The following is a 25,426-nucleotide window of genomic DNA, read 5'->3' on the forward strand; positions in this document are numbered from 1 at the left end:
TTGTGTTAAATTATATTTCTATCTCTATGGGCTGTTTCAAATGTCTACCCTTTAGCCTAAATAACGCCGTAATTTTATCTGCTAACATAGCTTTTTGTGTGTGTAGGGCGCGAATGGCGTCGTAATATGCCAGACAGCGCCTGTGTCGTCTTCTCTGTCGTTGGTCCTTTTTCTCTTTTGCGTTGGTCTTCAAGATGAAGTACTTTCAACTCGCCCAATACAGCGTGCTGTTAAAGTTAGCTAACACCGAGAACACAGATCTGTTATGGCAGTATTGATACAATGAATAGAATAAAATGACTTTTAACCATGGTCCTGTGCTCACTCTATAAAGCCCGGCTACGTCGCCTCATTGCACGGTGGTAGAAGGGCCCTTCGGTTTTTGTTTAAGGTCCAGAGTTCGACTGCACGTTTCAGTACTTCGGATTGTTGCTTCTACTGCGCTGAACCGCAAAGAGTTACCCAGACTAAATGTTAGTTACTTTTTTAGACAACTTCACAACTTGAGAAATTTCAGTTAGTCTTAATAACATTATGTGGTTCAGGTCTTGCAGTTATGCTAAATTTTATACAGTAGTGACTAGTACGTTCTATCATAAAATATTCCAAGGTCTGTTCGTTTTGCAAGGGCGCCTTCTTATCGTCTTAGATTGAGCAAAAAGCATGGTTTTCTTTGAATGCGGCTATAACCCTGGCCACCAGATTACGACTAGTAAGGTTGCCGCGAAATACTAAGCCGGAAAGTTAACGCTGTTGGAATCAGTTTGAAGTGAAAATGAAAAGAAGAAACAAACAATATTCCCATCTTACTCCAGGAAAGTGTTTTATTCGGACCTACGGGGAAAAACGTACGCGGATAGATTTAGATTGCCAAGTGATAAAAAAACGCCCAATGCTGCGTCGTCCGCATCTGTCAACTGAGTGCATTTCTTACAAAACCGAACGCGAAAGACCGTGAATTTACTCACTCCGGACAGTTCAGTCTAGAACTGCCCAAATAATTGACAGACAGAGGTTGAGAGTCAGAAAAAAATTTTCAACAGTGCAAGAAAACTGCGTGGTGCCAACTTAGCGCGACTAAATACTTCGTCCACAAAGAGAGGACGGTAAAGCACCTCCCGTGTTCCCCGTGCTCAGCGAGAGTATGCGAAGCCGACACTTCCAAGGGTAACGGGATTGCCGGCCGGAGACTCAAGCACTGTATACACGTTCCGGAGAAACGCGTGGCCCAGATGCCACGTCACATGATCCCGCTGCGGTGCCTCGGCGAAGCCACTGTAGCAACGTGTGCCAACGGGTGTGTCAACCTTGAAAAGAGTGAAAATGTAGCAAGGCATTAAGGCGTCACGATTCTGATTTGCGATAAAAAACATGGTGCTGAAAATAGTGACTGTTGTAAATAATAAAGAAACTACCATGGCAAATTATACGGTGTGAATTAGGGGCCCACATATCAAACATCTCGCCCATTGTCCGCGTTGCTGGGGAGGATTCAGTAATAAACCGCCCTGGCTCGGAATACGATACTCACGAAAGTACTGAGAGCAATGTTCTTTCTATGCTTTGTTCCAGCTGCCTAGTGAAAGATGCAGACTAATGATTATATTATTCGCGGTTCAATTGCCACTTCGCAGAGAAGTGGTATTTATGGATATTTCTGTAAAGAAGACAGGAGAATACAGATAGCTATATTAACAGAACTTAACCTTGCTGTCATCCATGTCTCCAGGTAGAGGCAGTGAGACATAAAAAGCACATCGTTACATTAAGATAAAAAACTTTGATGACAAATAGCATTCTAAGAGTGGCAAAGCATAAATGGGTAGCTACATATTGGATGAAAAGAGAGACGAAAGCGCTGTAGTTGATAAAGTATTTATGCCAACAGCTCAGTATGTGCTCCATTAAGCAAACCCGTACCGTAGTCGGTGTTTCAGTAGTTCGTACAGGGACACGGGGCAGGCGTTTTTTATTCAGAAGTTCGTCAGATGAGAGCCTTGCGCAAAGTACTCTTGTTCAGATGGTTGTAAGATTATGGTTTCTTTAATCGACACTAGGCAAAGCACAGTGTGGACAAGGGTGACTTACTAGCTTGTTCGGTGTACGTTAAGTGTCAAGTTTTGGTACGTTAAAATCGGACAGTGTTCTCTATTTTTTAGAATCTTCTTGCCATCCTCTAAAACTTGAAAATGTATGATTACGCGCAATGGAACTAGCGCGCTGACACCGTTAAAAGAGACCGTGATTTCTGGAAATCAGAAAAGGTTTGCGACATATGGGCGCACAATTCATTCCGCAGAAACGAATCAGGCGTCATTGCTGCATCTCACGACGGGTGACCTGCTTGCCTGGGTTTCTTTCAACACTGTGACGCTCGCAGTGCGTTTGATTGATGGATTGATTGATTGATTGATTGATTGATTGATTGATTGATTGATTGATTGATTGATTGATTGATTGATTGATTGATTTTTGCGTCTGATGTAAACAATTCACCCTCTCCGGCGCATCGTTGTAGAGGATGCCGGATGAATAATGCGAATCCGGAAAGTTTTATTCAACCGCCATTATGTTTGTATGGGCTCCATTTCTCGTTTTGTTTTCATTCAGGTGAAGGAAACGTTGCCGATATCGAATGAGTGCTCTTGTACTTAGCAGCATAGCAACACACCCATTGACACATTTCTGCCCGTCCCGTACATTGTGTACTCATTGCTCACTGCTGTGTGAAAATCGAAGAACCATTGTTACTAACGAACCCTGCGCACTCTAATTCCTGAAAATCCACGAAAAATCCCAAGAGAAGCAACATAGGCGGGCCTTGTGGCATCATCACAACCTGCCCACGGATTGCGAGAAAACTGACCGCCATGGCAGGTGGCATTTAAATTGATTGTTTGGAAGAGGCTGGTCGGCAAGATCAAGCTGAGCTGCACAAGCTCCGGCGGTGGCAGCCCCTACTATTGCTGGAATGTGGCGGATTCTGCACCTCTGCGTCAACTGTGACTCATAGGGATCTATGAATCTTAAGTAAAAAATGGCAAATTCTGCATATATGGACATTGCCCAATTAACGCCACCAAGTCTTACCGATACGACAGAGCTTAATTAAGTGTCACCTTCAATTTCTTTATGCAATTTCGCCTTTGATATGGTGATTATTATTCGTCTCGCAACGACCTGACATGGAGTATGAAACTGCAATATCACCCGTCTCGCAACGACCAGACATGGAGTATGAAACCGCAAGCACGAGGCGACGGTTTCGAGATATGCACGGTTGGCTTACTACCGCATGAGACCAGAAACCTGTGCACCCCGTCCCCACACCAAGCATTTGTGGCTAATTTACAAGTGCCACTGAGTACCGATACAGCATGTGTCTGACAAATGTGTAAGAAAACTACAGCCCAAGCCATCGTACCGTCTTTTCTCTCAACTTTTTTTTTTAATGATCTGACTTTACACCGCTGCGTCTTGGCCAAAGCGACCACAACCAAGTCTTTTATTACGTTTCAAGTAGTTATGAAATTGCAGTCAGCGGCACAGCACAATACTGGAGCGTTTGAGTTATGTAATGTAGTGAGGCTGATTATGATGATATATGTGCAGTTTTTATTCCAGCAAATAGCGCAGCCTCACGGCAGCTGTAATTTGGATGTGAATTGATAGTTGTTCGCTTAGCACTCTATTTGTTCAGCATGCACCACGACGGTTCAAATCTCTAGAGCGCCAAACACTGGCTCTCGGACGACAGGAGCGCTCTCATGCTGACCACTGCAGTCGAATTCAAAAATTACTTTCACGGCTTAGGTCCAATGAACGTAGTTTAGTATTTCGAGCTATTTTGCAACAGACATACAATGTGCACCTCTGCTCAACGAGGCGCTTTTCTATTGCGTAGAAGGCGCAATGCTGATGACTTACTCCTTGAACACAGACATTGTCAGAGCGCACGAGATGTGAAAAGTATCAGATGCTTACCTGTACTACGTATTCCCTCGGCTTCAGAACGAAGTTACGGGAGGCAATAGTAAAGGTGATATCTGGCAGGCGTCTTATGTCTCTGCAGTTCACCTCATACTGTGCCAGAAAAGAAAAAAGAAGACTGGTCAGAGGACCTGATGTAAGTTTTCCAATCGGACTGATGCAATGAAAACACTTTCATGCTGATGACGTAGCCATGCGCAGAAATTCTTTTTAAACGCTAAGTTGTTTATGAAAGCAATTTCTTCATATGTCACACAGTTCCATTATAACACTCAATCTATTCTCAAATCTTCCTTCGGAAAACTTTCATTTTTCGTTAATAACGATTTAACAATGGAAATAAAACGTTACCCATTCGTTTCTTATCGCAGGTGGTGGTGGTGGTGAAACTTTATTTCCAGCGGATATAGAGGAGCGACCCGAAGTCGCCCCCCGCTTAAACAAAACGACGGCCACTATCCCTTGGGAAGCGGCGGCGTCTTCAGCCAGCTGGAGGAGCTTGACCTCTGGCATTAGACCCACATAATGATCACAGTCATAGTAAAGTGACCCGCGGGTAGAGACTGCGGCAGTTCCAGATAGTATGATTTTGATCTGCATTGCTATCTCAATGTTCGCATTTGTCTGAGTAGAGTCCTTCCAAATAAAAGCTACACAACTGGGGATTTGGATAGGTGTTAGTTTGAAGTTTACGTCAGGCTTTGGCCTGTTTGGAAAGCGTTTTATCCGCAGGGGAGAATCTGAGCCTTGCAAGCCTGTAGTGCTGCACGATTTCTCTGTAAGAAAACAACCTCTCCTTGCCAGAGTATAGGGCTGGGGGGCTGCGCGACCCAGCTCGACAGGAAAGTTCTCTTAGTTCTCTTTAGGGAAAGATTTTGTTGCGCATCGGAATAATCGATCACTAGCCTAAATACAGAAGTACCTTGCAGTAATCCACAGCTCCTTGAAAACTAAAATTTTGAAGAGACGTAATCGTGCTGTGCAATCCGCGCCTTCAGCCTCTTCATGCGGGAGAAGAACCTTCTACTCCAGGTTTCTCAAAAGCGCAGCGCGGTACTCTGAGGGGCACTCAGGAACACCGACTGCGCGAAACGTTGCGCGCTAGGCACCAACAGGTTGTGCTGCACATCTTGCTAGGATGTGCGTATTACTGAGCTTCATATCTAAGAAAACTGAATGACGAAAAACAAACGTATTTTGGATATAAAGGCACACAATTCAAAAGGAACGTCAGAAAATCCTTGGATCATGCTATCACTCAATCTGAGCACAGAAATAAAGGTGTGGAATAAAGGGACAATATTTCGTCAGTTGTCAGTGCACTGGTTGCGCAAATATAATACACGGTATGGTGGGAACAATGTGCTAACGACCTCAACCAGGGTAATATATTCATCTCTTGAGGAGTAATGGTACCTACGTTCCGATACATTCTTGATTTTTAAGCCTCAGAAACTGAACATAACACGAATTTAATCACCAAGAAGCAGCGCTCCGTAATGTTGGCACTTTGTTCTTTTGTCTGCGTTCGTGTTTTGTTCGATATTCGCGCAAAAAAAAATCCAGTATCTATCGGAACCGACTAACCCAACAGCAAGTTCTCGTTCTGACACCTCAGCATTGTGCGAATGAAAAAGTTTTCAAATCAAGACACTTGTCCGTTTTGAATAAATTATAGGGTGCTAATTGGGGTTGGTTTAGTAATATTGGTAGCGAAGGTGCAGGCTTCGTTAACCTTGGAGAATGAAGATCTATGAGCCATTTTACTAAAGAGCGAGAGGAATGTATTTTCACTGGAAGGGATTCTCCCGAACAATAATTCTCCCGTTTGAAAATTCTTGACAAAGTGAACTGCAAAGGCAAGTTGTCATTCACTATTCGTAGGCCCCGCCGCGGTGGCTCAGTGGTTACGGCGCTCGGCTGCTGACCCGAAAGACGCGGGTTCGATCCCGGCCGCGGCGGCTGAATTTCTTTGGAGGAGAAATTCTAGAGGCCCGTGTGCTGTGCGATGTCAGTGCACGTTAAAGAACCCCAGGTGGTGGAAATTTCCGGAGCCCTTCACTACGACGTCTCTCATAGCCGCAGTCGCTTTGGGACGTTAAACCCCAATAAACCAAACCAAACCATAAACCATCACTATTCGTAGAAATGTAGTTGTTCTTGAAGGTTAAAGCCGGTTGCATGAATTTTTTTTTGCTAAAGCCTACCGGGTATTGCAACTAAAATATTCTGAAATCTTTAAAACTGGCTTTTCGGGATAGAAGAGCCCTTTTTCGACACTCCATTAAGAGCGGTGTAGCGCATCAAATCACAGCTAAAACAGGCTTACGTGCACGTTAGTTAAGTAATATTCACTTGCTAACATTTGAACTTTTACTGTTACTATCCTCATTTAACCAGCGGCTTGTAAACCCCCGTAAGCAATATTGATATTAGTGTTTAGAATTATAAAAGTGAGCTTCCCATCATCGCTGCGCCCGAACAAAATTTCGCTACACAGCACCAAAACACATTAGCTTTCGAAAAGATTGTAGGCGATGCAACTTCACCGCTTCTCCCCCCCCCCGTCTCTTCCAGTGCGTGTAACTCGTGGAATATCGAAATTTCTTGCCTTGGAATTGTTGCAGTTTTTATTCTACTCTACGTTTTTTCGTATTTTACACTGCAGCCTATATTACAGAAAGAAACTGGAAACCATCATTGAGGATGCAACTTGCGAAGCCTGAATTGTGGAATCAAAAATTGTTTTCAAGCACGCTAGGGTAATTTCCAGCAGTCTGGGAAGAAGCAAGCGTTTATAATTACCAAAGAGGTATTGTAAGCTCTAAAGGAATACATCTGCGTAGTCAGTGCATTGGCAGATCCGTTCCTATCATTGGAGAGAGAGAGACATAGGAGAATAAAAATGGTGCGGGGTTTATTGTGCTCGTACTTTAAGGTCATTAAGAGCGCACTACTGTCCCTCACAAACAAATTAAATGATGATCGCATCTTACTGATACCCCACCTATGCAGGAGTAATAAGAAGGATTACGAAAAGTGTTGAAATTAGGTACAACGCTGCGAGCTGCAGAAAAGTTATTATGTGAGCAACGTTGAGAAATGGACGAAAACTGCGTGGAAGAAGCATTCGCGAGGTAATGATGGTGTATCTGGAACAAAGAACAGGAAATAATCAGGGGCAGGAAATGTGAGGAGGACAGTTCGGAAGAGTTGAGTATATGGGGTAACGGATTGGGTTCCATTAGAAATAGGAAATTCCAGGAGGCGGCAGAGAATAATATTGGAAGAAGAAATTAGAAAGCTTACGGTGTGGTGTGCAGTCATGTGGAACAGGAGACTGCTAAGTGAAGTACAGTATAAAAGAATGTTTCCTTCAGATGACGAAGCTGTGCAGATTATGCAGATGATTGTTATTATCCACTCTGGCGGATCTTAAAGTGCACTGCTCTTAAGAGTTTCTTCATGTTAACTGTGTGAGTTCTCACCTCTCCCTTAGGGTTCTTGCGCGCGTTGAGCTGCTGGTTTATGCGTTCGATTTCCCTCTTCGGTCCTCCGATGAAGGGGTCGGATGGGGAGGGCCTCGCGGGGCAACCGCCGAAGCAGAAGTGCTCTGTGCGACCCAGCTGAATGCTGCAAGGGGTGGATTGTGAGAGGGATTGCAGAAAATATATTGGGTAGAGCACCAAACAAAAAATTTTGGTTATCAGGTGCTCTCATTGCTGATAATTCTCAAACACAGCAATGACCGGAGAATGTGAAGGACCTTATTCCTGAAGAAGCAGTCAACAAAAGAAATTTTCTGTGAAGCCCCAATTAGTTTTTATTTACTGTTCGCCAACAGCTCGAATGAAGACGGGACGCAGAGAGAACGTAGATTGAAACTTACGTAAGCGAGGACAAGCGTGTATTCTTCGTGCTCTAGTTATAATACTTGCGCTGATGAGTAACATTTAATACCTGCAAGCGCTTATAAATTACAGCTTTATATAGCATTTATGTGTTTCCTAAGGAGAGTTTTACAGAGCGTACTTACATATTTCTTAATATAGGCGGCCGATAGTGCGAAATGAGGTGTACGGCATCATAGATATTCACCCTGTTACAGCCAGTATTCGGAAAGGTAGCGACACAGGCTGATATTTTATACTGCCGAGAAACATTTCAGGATAAAAGCTCGTTGTTTAATTATGCACATTACCTGATTTTAATACTAATGCGTAATTTGATCGCCACTTTTGTACGCTTATAAACGCGGCGAAGTGAATTGCAGGAAGGAAATTTTATTGGAAATCAAGGCCCGTGTATTCTTTGAAATAACAGTGCTTCAAAGGGTAAGGAAATAGCGGAATACCATCTATCGTCCCCTACGTTAGCTTTGGCACCGCATGTGTAATGTTTGCATATATTATAATGTTTGCAGGATACAGTTCCTGTTCCGGGAGTTTACAGTCCTTAAAGGCGTCCACTGTTTGCAGCTCTAAAACTACCGGCAGAGTACATTCTGTTCTAGTTCTGAGCACGGCCACTTAGCCTATGGTACCGGACGGCCCAGATAAGAAGCCCTCGTACAAGGTCATTTGCTTCTTCCTAAATGTGTTCTTAAGCTATTCTGAAGTATACGTAGTTGTCCAGACTCATTCCATAGATTTGCTGCAGTAATAAGCAGTAGTTCAGCCAGACCTATGGCATTAGAAAGTTTCCACATAAATGGGTAATGGGCGCACACAAATTACTCTTGCACCTCAGTGGGAACTTCGTGTTATGCAGTTCATTTACTCCTCAAGTTTATGGAGCACTACGGCCTCTTTTTAGGCAATCTAACTGCGCGCTGTCTATTCCCGCCATCTGGGTGCGTGTGTGTTTAGTGCAGCTGCGGATGAGCCAGCAGTTGCACGTGAGCTTTGCCGTGTTATTGATGCGACGATGTCTTAATTAAGGCGTTAAGGCGCAAAGCTAGCGCGAGGAGCGATTCGTGCGGGAATAGTGCTGGGGCGCGATCATGTTTTCGGCGGTCAGCAGAAGCCGCCGCCATGAGGTACAGCGCCGGTCAAAAGTTCCTCGGCCACGCGGTCTTCCTTTCAGCGGATACTGTAGAAGCTTGGGCAAGTTGCTGTGAGATTATTTTGCACAGCGCAAGGGACAAAAGACGAGACAGCGCCGTGCCTGTGAACTTCTCTCGTGCTTTGTCCCTTGCGCTGTGAAAACTAACGCCTTTAAGCAGTGGAGTAAGGCAGTTACAACGCCTTTAAATTTCTCAAAATATGTGTAGAGGGCAGAAGAGAGATCGTTCTGACCTGTGATAACCTTGATAGCTTTATTGCCAGCTTAAATGCCAGAATATACCAACGAAAAGCAGACCGTGTGACCTGGGAATTTTTGACCAACCCTGTTCATACACGGACGACGAAGCGGCCACTTACCAGGATGATGCCAGAAGAGAGAAGTGACATTTTACGAGCACCCTAACTTTTTTTACGCTTCGATTCCTTATTTCCTGCTGCGTGTTCCCGTCTGCGCCCAGTGCGTTTTTGTTTTGCCCACGGTCGCTGCTCACGGTCGATGCTCACGGTTGTTTTGCTGTAGCCTTATCAGTGCGCTGTAGACAGCGTAGGCCACATGCTACAACCCGCCGTTTCGTTTCATGTAGTGCACTTAGCGCTGCACTTAGCGTGTGTAGTGCACATAGCGTGCAGTGTCGGTTCTTAATAAAGAGCTGATTTGCATGCTGATTGTCAGATTGTTACTCATAAGGCGAGAAAATGGCTGGCGGGTCCTATTTCCTGAAAGGCCAGGACTTCAAACTGATAAGGATATTGTGAAGAGCAGTTTTAGGTGTGTGCCATGATGTGGATGCACAGCGCATTGTAAACGATTGGTTATGCTTTCAAAGAAAATAAGATATACTATAGGAGGATGCTAACTGAAGAAAGTTTAAAAGAGATACCACTAGCGTAAAGCGGTTTTCGGAATAAATGTGCAGTATGTTGCCATTTCAACGCCATCATTCTCTGTCGGCATAACCACAAGACTTGTTTTGTCGCAATAAGTAGGCCGTTTGTCCCTCCGTAAACCTAACGGTTCAAAATAAAAGCCTAGAGCGGAGCTACACTTTCGGCTGTTGTCACACTTTTTGAAAACAAAAAGAAGGAAACTGTGAGGCACTCCCTTCCTGTTCTTTTAAGCCCCAACTAATGACTTCTAAATTGTGTTCACAATATATTGCAAAACCTAGTCACAGAATAGAATAGAAAGGTTTCTGACGTCATAACAGACTTTGTACATGCCTCTTATGCAATTGAGAACAAAGCACTCACCCTTCCAGCCGGAACTGCCAGAATCGTCCCTCAACTTCCGCGAACGTCAGTGTTCCTTTGTAGTGGGCCTCATTTGCACCTCCAAACAGGGCCTCACCCTCTTCGCCTACTCTGCTGCTGAAGTAGAATCCAAGCCAAGGCTTCGCGATCAACTTGTTCTTTGCCAAATGCTCGAAGAAGGAGAGCTCCGGTTGTCCGAGTCCAAAGATGCCGTCGAATGGAACGCCACGGTAGCCATCAGTATGAGGCTCGAAGTCAACCATCTAGAGAGCACACATCTAAGTTTAGACTCTAAGATTAGACTGAGCAACAGAGAGTACGAGTTGTGTTACAGGCAGACCAGGCACGATTTTAACCGTACAGCACGAACCCACACGATGAAAAACTACCTTCGATAAAAAGGAAAAAAATAAAAGTTGCAAACGCTAATAAGCACCCTCCAGTAAATAAAGAAAGCGAATTAGAGAAAACAGCGGGGTATGCAGCAGAAACATATATTGCATTGTTTATCAAAGCAAGGAAAGCGATTCCATAGCTTTAAAAAATGGCATGCTTTATATGGCCCTTGCCATCAACACTATTTTTAGACCGACTCTCCGATTGTAAGTGCTCTCAAAACCTGACTTTTTGATATTTCGGAAATATGAGGAAGCTCTTTGAAGCAGGTTCCGTGCGTATTCATAACTCTATTTCTGGGACTTCTCATGCGTTAAGTGTTTCAAGGTGGTGCAAAAATATTTTCTTTGATCTGGCCTCGCGTGTGTAGCGTCTAAAATATATTGGCTAGTGTGCCGACCGTGGCCTCCGTGGTGGCAGCACGAGCGATGCATGCCGACGGCCGCCGCGCGGAGCGCTCAAGTCGGGAGGGTGCGGGCCACACCGCCTCGCTCCCGCAACATCAGCAAGAGGAGTGCTGCATCTTTGCTTTTGTTATTAAGCCTTAACCAACCACAGCTTTCACGGAGGCGCTGACTTCAGGTTTTAGTGTTTGTTTTGTGTCTCCGAATTGAAGCTGCATATTTAGAGCCAGTCGCTTCCACGAAAGCTTCTATGAAGTGCAACACATCTCCGAGTTTCGGACATCCGGTGATAACGAAGGGAACAGGAAGTTTGTGTTCTGGGGCCGATTAGAACATATAGGCTATAAAGTACTACAAAATATGCGTAAGTTAATGCTATTGGCTTTTATTTAGGTGTTCTGCTTGCTTGGTTTTGAGTCAGAATTCTTTGGTACTTACAGAAATCGCAGAACTCTCCATCGTACCTCGCAGACAATAAACACATCTCAGGAAAAAGCATGCCTTTATTGGAAGTGTGCTTTCCTGAGGCCAGCTTTATGACGCATCCACCGCACTGGTTTGTCAAGGAATCATCCTTGATCTAGGATTGGGCCCCTTTGCAAGTTAATTGTGATGATATGTTCTGACTTCTCTCTTCCTCTCAGGCACACCACGGCTGCCGCTGATTTCCCATCAAGCAAATGCTTGTCAAACACCACCATCTTTTGAGGTTAGCAACGTTGTTTTCTTCAGCTTCACAATAGGCGTAAGCTAATTAGTCCACTGCCACAGATGGCAGTTCCATCCATGTCACTGGAATATAGACGTTGCAGAATAGGTGCACTTTCGCTGATGGTCGGTAGACGTTCACAATCATTTTGCGATTCACCAGTCCACCAGCGCTTGCTTCTTTATTTTAGAACCACAGTGTGTGGTGCACTTCTCAACTCTCAGAGCCCCATTGTCGGCACCTGATCCTTCCAGGCTCACCCATTCGGCACACTCAATGGCTGAGGGCACTACGAGATTCCGACGCAGCACGCCTGTGATGCTTTGATGGAGGCTCGCTCACATAGATTTCGAGCTTTCCTCTTTCTTCATATATTAAACGCCAAGTGTTCTATTTACTGCGCGAATTTCGTAGGCATGGTGTGGTTTATCGCGGGAAGCCCGCTTGGTACGCAGCTTACGGTTATACTGAACGTGCTCTCGATAAAACTTCTCTCAAAATGATTTGAACGAAAACATCTTCGACGGAGGTCCGTCTGGTTGGCTTTTGAGATAGTTGAGAGAAAAACTGACGCCAACCAATATTTTTAATTTTGCCCAACGTTACGCGACCAACTCGGTCCCTTCTTCAGGGGCGACTAAAGTGTGCCAGCAGCGGCGGGGTATTGCCTTCGCTCTTCCTTTGTTAGCACGTCGCAGAGTCTACTAACGTACGCAGAGGGGAGCGTTCCTGGAGTTTTATTCATCGCCGCCTTTGTGAGCTGGATATGCCGTGACTCCACATGTCGCATCTTGAACAGGTTTGGCTCCACGGCCAAGACGCTCACCTCCTCGAAGGCTATTGGGTGGTCGGCGTGCTCGCAGTGTTCGGCGAGAGAGTTGGCTTCCGAATCCATTAGCCGGACGTCATTCTTGTGTTGCGTTATTCTTTGGGGAAGGTTTTTTGTTTCGCCGACGTATGAAGCCGGGCACTTGGGGCACGGGATTTTGTAAATGACACCCGGTTTTTTTTTTCTCTCGGGACGCGGTCTTTCGGTCGTGGTAAGAAGCGGCTTATTGTCGAAACAGGTTTGTGAGCAACATAGATTCCATATTTTCCCAGAATGCGTTCAAGTGCCTCGCTGGTTCCCCTCGCATATGGAAGCACCACTCGTGCGCGTTTCGTTGTTTCATTGTTGGCTGTTGTTCCTCCTGTCCTCTAAGCCTGACGGCGACCAACGCGTTGAATGAAGCCACGTGTGTAGCCATTCTTCTGTAGGTCGGCGAGAACGGCGGCCTCTTCTGCTCTTTTCTCTGTTTCGGAGGAGAAGATTGCCTTTGATCTTCGCAGAAGAGAGGAGACGACGGATTCATTGTGGCTAGTAGGGTGGTTGGACATAAAATTTAGGTAGCGGCCGGTGTGGGTTGGCTTCCTGTTTCTCCCAAACCACAGCAGCTGGCGTCAGGCTTCTGTTTTCTATTTTGAAGTTTAGTTCTCATTCTACAAGTCGCTTAGCATTAGATGGTGTAGTAAACATGGAAACACGGATCATTGTTTCAGCGGTATTCTGCTTTCACATAGCGGCACAAAGCAAGTCTCTGCATGGTTGCTTTGCCTTTGACATCTTTTTGTACAGTCTCGTGTTGTTTGTTTAGTCACGGGCACGGCGAAAAAAGTCAGGAGCTCAGTCCATAATTTGATTGCGCGGTGAAAACAGAACAGAACGGATACAAGAGCTCAGTACCGGAACTACCGCTTAACTGGACGACTGACGGCTTTACAACAGCTTGCTGTAGATGGAGCGGCGGCTAGTCGGTGGTATAAGAAATTAACGGTGCATTAGCTTTGGTTAAATCGAGTGAGAAGCCTCTAGCTTCACGATGGTTCAGCCTGGTAAACTATTCTTACGCTATTCGTTGACCGCTTCTTTCGTATTTTCCAGGCTAAAACATCATGAATCTACCCCTTCTCACTCAGTTTAACCAAAGCTAAAGCACCGTTAATTTTTCCTGAGCGCACCGGCGCTGCTTCCGTTACGAAGGCGTTTGCCAGCCGCAAGGCACCCTTACTTCGTATTCCCCCGCATTTGTTCGAAACCTTGCAGACCATGCGACCCACCTGGTCCCCCACCTTGCGGATTTTAGCCAGTCTGGTGTCTGCGTGCGATGTTGGGGAATAAAGAGCCCCACTACTCAGACTTCTTATGTTTCTGCAGTTAGACCTGACTGAAGGGAAAGCTAAATTTGGTAGTGCATTTAGGTGAGGGGCGGCTGTACACAGACTTGTGGAGAGCACTGAAGGCAGCAGCGGTGAGCATAGCGGGTCCACTATAGTCGCGGCCTGCGGCAGGTTGGCCTCAATGTCTCCAAGCGAGCACTGTGTGGCTAACAGGGTGACGTCGTCGGCGTAGAGAGCATGCTGCGCGCCTGCAGCAGCGCTCAGCTGCGCTGCCAGGTGCATCAGGGGCAAATAGAATAGCATGGGAGAAAGCCCTGCGCCTTGCGGGAACCCAGTTGGAAGGGGTCGGGTTCGTGATCCTGAATGCGGATGTAAGATTGGAGGTCGGTGAGGAATTCTCAGGTGTATTGGAAGGCATGATGGCCGCAGTTGGTTTGACTGAGATGAGTAAGAATGATCTCGTCGATTATATGGTCGAATACCCCCTTAAGGTCGAGAGTGAGTACGACCCTGTCATTATGAGTGCACTCGAGGGGGTCAAGCACTTCCCGACTTAGTTGAAGCAGGACGTCCTGTGCGGATCTGTTTGGGCGACATGCAAAGTATCTGCGAAGACGTGTTGTGTTTCAAGGTACTCGGGTAACCGTTCCCGCACGATTGTCTCTATAAGTTTGCCCACACAGGAGGTAAGAGAGATGGGGTGAAGGTTTTCCGTCTTCATTGCTTTGCCGTCTTTGGGGTGAATGTGAACAACGCGGCTTTCCAGTCAGTGGGGAGTGGGACGTCGCATAATCAAGTTGCATAGATGTAGCCCAAGTATTTCTTTTGCGGACCTCTTCAGCCGAGCGCTGAAACTTGGGGGTCAAGACCCTCTCTTTATTTTAGGTGACTTTAACGCCCGAGTCGGCTAGGGGGTTCCACCATGAAGAAAAGCGGGGGCTCAGGTTGGCGGAGCTTGCAGCCACGCTGAGCCTTACTCTTTACACTGGCCCCGTCCATCGAACTCGAATTGTTAACTCCGTCAAAGGGACACCTGTCCGGACCTCATGTTTACCCATAACATCCGAAATGCAACGGGTTGAGCCGAACCTGGGTGCATCGGGACTTGCGTTCGTTTCTGAAGGCTCGTAATATAAAAAACACCGTAAGGGAAAAGGTAATTCTCTTGAAGTACTTTATTTGCCCCACGAGCGCGTGTAATTCTTTACTCTGTTCTTAAAGCTGAAAGTAAAATAAAACCCGCGCATACCGGAGGGTTTTTTTCTTCAGGTTTTAGCTTATCAAGTGTCCACCCCATATTACTTGCGGATCCGAACAATCTTCGGACAAAATCCACAGTTCCGGTTTTGTTATTATCGCGCGTCATGAACATCACGCTTTCACCGAGAAGAGGCGCTATCTAGCGGTAGCGCAGGCTGGTAGTTTAGATTTCGACGCAACTTCACTACGCCCACCACACCTTGGGACGCCCAGTACCACTCGACTGCTTCAGAAGGAAAGTATTCGTAACTGCCGAAAGCATCGGCACCGCGTCAAGGGCTGCTACATCGTCCGGTTGAGATATAGAGAGCTTCCAGTTACTGTCGCTGGACATGGGCCTCATTATCCACGCTGTGCAGTTGGATCGCAGACGCTGGATAGCAAACGTTGGATGGCAGGGAACTCGCCAATTGTTATTTCAAAAAATGTTGGATATCAAACGCGCTCGCTAGTACCAAGGACGTGGTTCCATGGAAAGATATCGCTGACAAGGGTCTCTCGGAATGCAGCACACCCTGCGTTGGCGATCACTAAGGCCCCGACTACGGGCACTTCCGAAGCGTGCGCGCCTGAGCATATGCCGGGAACGGTCTGCGCAAGCTCAAGGTGCATGTACGCGTGAAGACGCGAGCGTATCGTCATTGTACCTACCGTTCGCGCTACACGCGTCATACCCTGCAAGCCGGCGTATGCAAATAATCGAAGGGCGTGCAGCTTGCGCGGCTTCCGAAATGCCTTTGTGCTGATTGCCTTTCCTTACTGGCATTACAGGCGCAAGAAAACGTTTTTTTTCTTTTTTTCCTATGCCCAAATTACACCTCGCACTATATTGCCACCTAGCTTTGCCACGTGGCGCATAGCTGCTGACGACGATGAAATAGGGCTCGCGCCGTGTTGAATCTGTCGCCCTTGCTGCCCCAGCTTGCGTGGTCTTGTCTGTCCTCGTACTTGTTATTAAAGCCTCCTTCGTCAACAAGTACGTTACAATATGCGGGTGCGTATTATCGCGGTTTTTCAAGGTACTATTTACCTTTAATACCAGTAGTCTCTGCGTGGGTACGGGGTAGTCACGGACTGATTACCATGGTCGTACAGCATTTAAAGAGCACTCTTTTTTAAGTGAGCACCTTATATGGTCCATTAGCGTCGAAACAAGGAGTTGTCGTCGTCGGCGTGGAAACGTGGCCATGAAAATCCGATTGACGCCATCAGTAAAAAAAAAAAAAGTTTCGGAAGGTACAAGTAATTGAACCAAAGTCCCTTCGACTGCCTTTCGAGCACGCGACCCACATGCGACAAGATGGCGGTGCTTCTTGGCGAAGAGAGGTCAATCTAGTGTATGCATTGTCTTACGACTATGCTAACGAGTAGATGCGCCATTAGAGAGCAAGAAGAATATAAATTAAAACTTGACCCTTTTACCTTCAAAACTCGGTAGTAGTCATAAGAGCCTCGCGTATTTTTTTTCTCCACATGTACTTTGGCTGCAGTCTAATCACAGATCCTGCGACCCCCACGAGAATCGGGAATAGAGTGAGCACGGACACATGCCCGGATCTCACCTTCGTAAGGAACAGCAGGGAGTCACAGTGGGAAAACATGATGGAAAATCTAGGCAGCGATCACTTTATCCTCCGGACACGAATAGCATCCGACACCATAAGACGCCAGATTGGACAGGCGAAAATCACTGACTGGAACGCGTTTCGCGGGGCTTGCAACAAATCTGAAGGCGGTATCCAATCACTGGAGGAATGGAGCGGCATGCTGAGAGAAACGCGACAACGATGCACAAAAAGTCTAAGGAGAACGACAGCAACGCCTGAAGTAGACGCCCACCTCCTCAGACTATGGGAAGCGAGACGCAGTCTCACCAAAAGATGGCGGAAGCAAAAACACAACAGGAAACTAAAACTAAAGATAGCAGAAATTACGGCAAAGGCGGAAGAATACGCGATGCAACTCGCGAAACAAAATTGGGAACAACTCAGCGACTCACTTAGGGGAACTCTAGGCACGGCCAGAACCTGGAATCTCTTAAGAGCACTAATCGATCCGACCAAAATAAAATCAGAGAACAATAAAGCCATCCAGCGGTTCATCCACTCCTTCGAGGGATCAGACATCGCCCTACTGGAGAAGGCACGAGAAAAATGTTTCGGCGATCACAACCCCCCGCGATACCAAGGAACGTATCGAGGGGCCGAAAACGAGAAACTCGACCGCCCCATAACTGTGGAAGAAGTTTACGCGGCAATAAGAAACACCACCAGAAACACAGCAGCCGGGGCGGACAGAATCGACAACGCCTTAATCCGCAACCTGAGCGACGACCTCATACAAGAGTTCGTCACCTTTCTTAACAAACATTGGGAGGCGGAGACGGTTCCCGAAGACTGGAAACACGCCGAAGTAATAATGATACCTAAACCTGGTAAAAACCTACAAATTGAAAACCTCAGGCCTATATCACTCACGTCGTGCCTTGGCAAGCTTTACGACCGCTTGTAACTTTCAGACTGCAAAATTACATGGAAGACAACGACTGTGTACCACATACCATGTTCGGCTTCAGAGCGAAGCTCTCGACGCAGGACGTTCTCCTCCAAATACAAGAAGATGTCCTGCGAAACGTACCTCGGACGGGAGAAAATGTCATAATGGCCCTGGACATCAAGGGGGCATTCGATAACGTCAGCCACGAAGCGATCCTTACGGGCCTAGACAACCTGGATTGCGGACGCAGAATCCACGGCTTCGTCAAAGCCTTCCTGTCCGATAGAACTGCCACCATCGGCATAGGAGACCTTCGATCGGGAAAAATTCGCACTCCAAACAAAGGAACACCCCAAGGGTCAGTTATCTCACCCCTACTCTTCAACATAGCTATGATAGGCCTAGCTCGAAAACTACAGAACATCGAAGGCATCAGGCATGCAATGTATGCTGACGATATAACAGTCTGGACAAACACGGGCTGTCTCGGAGAGAAGGAAGAAAGGCTACAGCAAGCGGCCTCTTGTGTAGAGCAATACCTCGCAGAAAGAGGACTCGCATGCTCGACCGACAAATCGGAACTGCTGAGAGTCTGGAGAGGCAAGCAAAACCGGACCGTCCCAACCAACGAGGACCTAAAACTCAACGTCTACCTAGATGGGACGCCCATACCCGAAAAGACAACAATAAGAATTTTGGGCATGTGGGTTCAATCCAACCAGCGCAGTACTCACACTTTTACCCTACTGAAAGCAACAACGCTACAAGTCGCACGCATGATTACCCGCATCACCAACAGGCGTATGGCATGCGTGAAGAAGACACACTAAAACTAGTCAGAAGCCTAGTAGTTAGTCGAATCACGTACAGCCTACCCTACCAGTGCCTCAACAAAAATGAAATACAACAAGCGGATGCCCTGCTACGCAAAGCGTATAAGACAGCGCTCCGACTACCACGCAACACGTCTACAGAAAAACTCATGGCCCTGGGATTACACAACACCTTTGAGGAGCTACGAGAGGCGCAGCTTGAGTCGCAAAAACTCAGGCTGTTGCAAACAACGACAGGAAGAGCGCTCCTGCAGAGGCTCGGATACCGCAAGCAGATGCGAGAAATGTCGAGGACGGCAACGATCCCCGACGAGCTTCGCAAGACCCTCAAGGTAGCGCCAATACCAAAAAACATGGATCCCAACCTCCATCGAGGCAGAATCAATCAATCAGGTTTATTTTCACATCAAGGATGTGGGGAGCGGGGACAAAAAGCCTATAGAGGCTTGACGGAGGTCCCCGCCCCCTACAGCAACTACATTGTGCACAAAAACTCACAATCACACAACGGTACATTATATGTTATGCCTGTGACATATTTAAAACAAAAGCACATTGTATCGAAAATGAACACGTTCAGGGCATCAAAAAACACATAACCATCAAACATATCACGTAAAGAGGGAAGGCATAAAAGCAGGCTGAGTTAGTACACTAAAGAAAGAAACTATATGCTATTACTCTTCACTAATGACAGTTTTTCACAAATTGTTTAAAATGGACGGGATATTGTAGGACAGCATTTGTCTGCCGTAGTTAGTTCGCGTTCGCGGTAAATACCAGTTGTCTCCGATGCGCGTATTGTAGGGGCGTTCTCTGCATGTTAGTCTAGACAAATCAGCGAGGAATGCAGTTCCTTGATTAATATTTGATGTGTACTTTTTGCGCAGCAGGACAGAGTACAATTGCACAATAGCTACAATGTGTAATGCCTCAAAGACAGGTTTGGTGTGTGCATCATTTGGAATGTTGTTAATTGCACGAACTGCTTTTTTCTGTAGTACATGGAGTTTTGTAATATTGGAGACAGTGGTTGTACCCCAGACTAAGAAGAGAAGCAAGAGAAGCAAGGGCCGAATTCATCGAGAAAACATACGCTCCTCAAGCCACGACCGTGTATACAGACGCGTCTTGGAGAGGAGGAGATACCAAAATCGCTGTAGCGGCGGTGGTCGATTCGTCTTTACGCGAAATGACCAGCGCGTCTCTCCGAGGCTGCACAGCTGCGGAGTCCGAGGAAGTAGCCGTTGCTCTAGCGGTGGCAGAGGGCTATAGAACCGGGCGGTCACTAACAATACTTACGGACTCTCAAACAGCCTGCCGAAATTACATGAATGGCAGGATAGGTCGTCACGCGCTCCGTATACTCCTCGCAACGAGTGACAGAATTAAAAACCGGGAAGAACAAAACGACAAGATCCTGCACAAAATTGTGTGGGTACCGGGGCACACGGGGGTTGCAGGGAATCGAGAGGCCGACAGGATAGCTCGAGGATACATTACTTTCCGAGCTTCCGACGAGACCGCGGAACTCGCGCCAGCACCCAGGGAATACTCGGCCATACTACAAAACTATAGAGGCAGAAGAATGCGATATCCCCCACCGCACAAATCTCTCAGCAGAGAGGAAGCTGTCACTTGGAGACAATTACAAACAGGCTCTTTCCCAAACCTACATATACTAAACAAAATGCACCCTACGATATACACGAACAAATGTCCCTGGTGCGACGAAAAACCTACACTATACCACATCACATGGGCCTGCCAAAACATAGACGTGGTCCCCAAAATACAAAACCCGAGTGCGGAGCAGTGGGAGACTCTGCTGTCCAGCGACCGCTGCGAAGACCAACAAGGTCTGGTACAGCGAGCTCAACGGGCGGCAGTGGCCAGCGGAGCCCTGGACTGAGGGCAACCGACCACTGATTAGAGGCGGACGACTTCGACAGAGAAGGCTCCTGGGGGTAGAACCAAGACGTCTCTGAAGAAGCCCCCAAACCGCAGGAAAAACCATTACTGTAAATAAAGTTTTCCCTTCCTTCCTTCCTTCTCCACATGTACTCGGTTCATTACTGGCAGCACTGTCCAGTCCGCTGCCAAAAGGGCCGAGGTTCCTTTTCCTCGGGCTGTGTGTTTCGTTGCATCTGCCGCACACGAAGTGCGCCAGATTGTATCTATCGCGCCATAGCCCCTCCTTCCGCGGTAACTATCGTGGCCTAGACTCCTCTCTGAAAGGCTTTAACCACCTCCGTCTGACTGCTGTAGGACGCCCTCGGCGCTCGCTCTACCGTTTGCGCCAATGACCTACTGCAAACATATTGATGCACTAACCTAACACACTAGCGCTTTACAGCTGGACTAAATGCAAAGTTTTCATCGACACTTGAAAGCTTGTTTAAACACTTTACAGTACAGAAAAACTGCAGATTAAATCTTCTTCCGAAATCAATGGTTTTTGATGCAGCGTACAATTTCGCTGCCAGCCACGATGTTAATGAACCCTTACCAGTAGGCCTCCTGCTGTCACGAGCACGCATTGCAGCCTTTCTCCCGATTTCCATTATGAAGTATTGACTATTGAGACTCCAGCAACAACAAATTACGCTCCCGCCAGTGTCATCCTTCGCCTACATAGTTCCATCAACAACCTGACATTTTCTTCCTGCCATAATAAAGATCTGTTTTCGGGCCACTATTACACATCTTTCGATATATTATTCTCCCATTACTTTCAATATATTAATAATTGCAGTGCAACAATTAAAATCAATTGTTCTTATACGTAATCCTAAGGCTGTCGCACACATTACTTCAAAGTGATCGAATGAAGTCAGTTATAGTACATTGTTGTTCTTCAACCTGTCCTTTTAGCACGTACGGTACAACCCGCCCATTACTCTGTTCACTGATTTTTCTGGTAAAAACTGCTAGAGACACTTTGCAAAACTACTTGGTATTTACTTGAATGAAGAGTAGCTCATACCTCGCAGACATAGGAATCACCTATGGCTGGCCCATTTCCGAGTTGTATTTTGTCCTTCAGCATCCATCCGAAGATGGTGGCGTTGCCAAAAAACCATTCAACTCCGTAGAAAGACCCGCCGAAGCTGGAGGACCGGGAGGCATCAAATCTTGCTCGAGTTCCTGGGTCACATGAAAGAAATTATGCGGGACACTTTAAACCAGGAAAAAATTATCAATAAAGTTGACATTTTTGTTGGCTTGCTGGTAGTGGTGCAACAGGGCATATCTTGGAAAATTGGCTTTGAGGGAAGTAAGTGGCGCAGTAACCGTCTTACATTTCGCTGGACACCCGATTGTGCTGTAAGGGACGGCATAACGGAGGAAGTGAAAGAAGAAAGGAAGAAAGAGGTGGCGTAGTAGAGGGCTAATAAGTAAGGGCTAATAACTTCGACCTCATCGACAACGCACAGCACAAGGGCGCCTTTCGCATCTCGCTTGCATCGAAACGCGGCCAGGGAACATGGGAACTTCGGCATAGTAGCCGAGCGCCCTAACCACTGAGCCACCGCCGCGGGTAGGCATAGCTTTTCCCTTGTGTTTTCGCCGTCGAATTTCCCTGAGACGCACCTCCGCTCTCAAGCAGTCAAATGCAAGAGCCTACGGCGTCGACCATGCGCCGTGAGAAAAGAGACATTCGAACTCATTTTGTTGAAAATTGGATTTTGAGGAAAGGGAATGGCGCAGTAATTGTCTCGCATCTGGGTGGGCACGCAAACCGCGCTGTCGGGGAATGCAGAAAGGTGGAAGTGAAACAGAGAAAATGAGAAAGTGGTGTCGTTTGCATTTACATTCAAACGATTGAATTTCTCTTACAAAATTGTGTGCTAACTTTTTGATAAAACCAATTAATTTCGACATAACCTCCATCAAGTACATCTTATGTCATCTGAGTTACGTTTCTGATGAATTGCTGATGAATATTGTCTACAGAGTTTCTGATTACGACGCAATTTGTGTCCTATTGTTGAGATTCTCATTAATTTCACCGTATGCATCTTAAATACATGATGCATTACTGAATAGTTGATGATGTATGAAAACTAGTACATTGCCCCCTCCCCCCCAAAAAAAATAGAAAGCAGTGCCTTGAATGCAATTTTTTTCTGACGTCTCTTTAGCATCATGCACAAACGCTACAGTAGTGCTTTCCTGCACCGAAGGTGACCATCCACATACACTATAAAATATGCATACCTCGCCAAAATGTGGAACAGTCGGGGACCACACTCGCCAGTGATTACAGCAAACGGCTTCCATCGACCCTCTGCTAGGAGCAAGTAATAGGACGGAGAATAAGGCATTACAATGCTCTCAAAAAACATGCCAGACTGATATCCTCAATAAATCCGACCTTTTTCGCACTCAAGGTTGAAGATTATATACTCTCAATGAGAGGCCCTCCAGCAAATGTTAGTGGGCGGTTTTTAGTAACCAGAGTTTAGTAACCCTCGCTAAAGGTAGCCAGAGCGGCGCCACTTCATTCCTGGGGCAATTGTAGTGAACCATGAAAGCCGCATCTGATGCCGCCTAGGAAAACGACTGCGAACAACGAAGCGCCGCCGCGTTGCACGAGATCGCACTGGTCGGAGTGGCTGTCTTTTGTGCGGCCCGCCGTTCTGCTCACCGTTTTGCGTCGCCGGCTGTGAATTCAATCCCCTGTTTTATTTGTGCGCAAAGAACCTTACAAATTATTTAATTGATTATTATCTAGTTAAGTAATCTGGAAATTCGTCAATTGGAGTAAATTAGCGATCAGTGTAGGGAGTTATTCACTAATTGAACTTAACGGATCGATCAGTTATTAATAACTAAGTTGATTAAACCTTTTGCTGACCTAATTACGTGTAACTGATTTTTTGTTTATTAATAAGCAAATGTTAGAACACAGGCCGAGAAAGCTGCGAAAACATCAGAAAAGGAATGTTTAAAGGCCGACAAGGTGGCAAGACACCTTCATGGTTTTTGTGCCCTAGGCTGGCCACGTCTGACAGATAAAATACCACGTTGTTCAGCTTCTTGTCTTCGTCCCACTGGTTGTGGCCGCTTACCCGCTCGTAGGAGGCAAGGCAATCCTACACGTCGCAGCCATCGGACCCGCCAAAGATGGCTGCGTCTTGCTGCCGGAGAGCGCCGGGGCAAACGACGGGCGTGGGCGAAGGGGCAAAAGAATGGCTTGCGTAGGTGGACATAGCTCACGCGATGATTCTGTTGCGAAGCTCCAGGACGTAGGCCAAAGGCTGTACTCACCACAGCTCCACCAAATTGTAGCAGAATTTGCAGGGAGACAGCCTAAAGACAGCTAGCCAGAATGGCTGTCAGAGCTCCAGTCATATACCCAACGATTTCGCGCCGTGCGCACCATTGTGCGCCGGTGCACTGGCGGCGCGGCTACCCGTGTTCCTCTTTACAGGTTAACTATCTAACTCGGCAATTATGCAAATAGTTAATAATTTGTGACTTAATGGAATGTAATTGAGTTTAGTTGTTTCTTTAACAAATTTTGTAATTACAAATTCATAAATTCCAGTATATTACCAGCGAATGCGTGAATTCACTAATGGAGCTGATTTTTGTCTCAATCAGCTAATTATTATTCATTCATTATTCATTTGCGCGACATAATTATACATAAATTTTAATAACTTATTTATTTAATTAGGTATTCTAATCATTACCTCTACAATGATTGCATTACAGTGTGGATACGCTCTGCCGACAGCTCCTGTACACGCCCCTCATGTGACAAGAAATGCCTTAGAATGAATAAAAATATTGTTATATTTGCCTATTGCGGTCAAGATGCAAATCCCACTGGAAAGTTAGCTGGACAAGAACTGCCTATGTTGCATGCGGAAAATGTAACTTTCGCAACAGTATTTATTTTTAATTATACAAATTTGCTCGAAATGTATTCCACAAAACAGTTACTGATAGGTTTTAATTTCAATAATTTCTCTATTACATAGGCTTCGCAGTGCTATAAAGATGAAAGCCAGAGAACTGAGAGTAGCGGTTTAGGAGACTTTGGCCGCCGCTGCCGTGGAGCTCTAACATTGTTGCTTCAAGTAATGCTTTAGCATGCGTAATGGTACTTACGACAGAGCTCGTCTTCACACTTTATCGATGGTACCCAGGTAAGGTGGGAAGTGTCGAAAACAACCTTGAAAGTCTGCCATGGTGTGCCGACTCTCATGGCGCCATAGTACTGCAACTGAGAACACAGGAAGATTTTTGATGCGCAGCATCAAAAATGACATATGGGCTAACTGATGAAATATGGGCTAACTGGTAGCCGCGTCTCGGAGAGGTATTTATACATTTTGTGCCCATGCATATTTATTGGCAGGTTAAGAAAAGAATTTCGAGGATGGTATCTATATGCTTTGTTCTTGTCCTTTGTACTTAACGAACTCTGGGTCGTCAGTTATGTTGAATTACATGCTGTTATGCTTGAGCACACATTCCCCTGGCCATCGTGGAAATAAGCGCCGTGCGCCCGCCATTGTTCAAAGCAACCCCGGACTAGCAGACATGTCGCGGCTTGCAACATGATTCATCCTGGCTCGCCCGGCTTAGTCCGTTATCTCTCCCTTCGCTAGCGTCGGCTCGAGACTCATACGACGCTTCGCTGGCACCGTTTTCAGGCTTCGAACTTTCAACGGCACAGCTCTTCTCGGCCATTCGTCTAATTCGAAAAGTGGACAGTGCCGTGACATGATTGTAGGGTTAGAACGGCTGGCTGGTGCAACCGTCACCGGAGGCTACTAAAACAGAACCGCGCTGAGCCGGTGGAGTAGACGGGTTGCAGACGAGTCATCACGCCAGAGAGACGCTCTT

General features: G+C 46.4%; 1 protein-coding gene across 1 annotated transcript in view; it reads right to left on the reverse strand.

Moving 5' to 3' along the window:
* Positions 1–1,133: 1,133 nt before the first annotated feature.
* LOC149333139 (lysosomal aspartic protease-like) overlaps positions 1,134–25,426 on the reverse strand; it is a 29,509-nt gene continuing 5,216 nt past the window's right edge. The window contains exons 3-8 of the mRNA XM_089557654.1: positions 24,686–24,800; positions 21,549–21,709; positions 10,308–10,570; positions 7,479–7,623; positions 3,985–4,083; positions 1,134–1,307 (exon numbers count right to left, since the gene is read on the reverse strand). Of these exons, the coding sequence (XP_089413780.1) occupies positions 1,134–1,307; positions 3,985–4,083; positions 7,479–7,623; positions 10,308–10,570; positions 21,549–21,709; positions 24,686–24,800 (957 nt within the window). The remainder of the gene's footprint in view (positions 1,308–3,984; positions 4,084–7,478; positions 7,624–10,307; positions 10,571–21,548; positions 21,710–24,685; positions 24,801–25,426) is intronic.

The sequence above is a fragment of the Amblyomma mixtum genome, chromosome 8 (assembly GCF_055824585.1).
Source record: "Amblyomma mixtum isolate Tamu chromosome 8, ASM5582458v1, whole genome shotgun sequence".
Lineage (NCBI taxonomy): Eukaryota > Metazoa > Arthropoda > Arachnida > Ixodida > Ixodidae > Amblyomma > Amblyomma mixtum.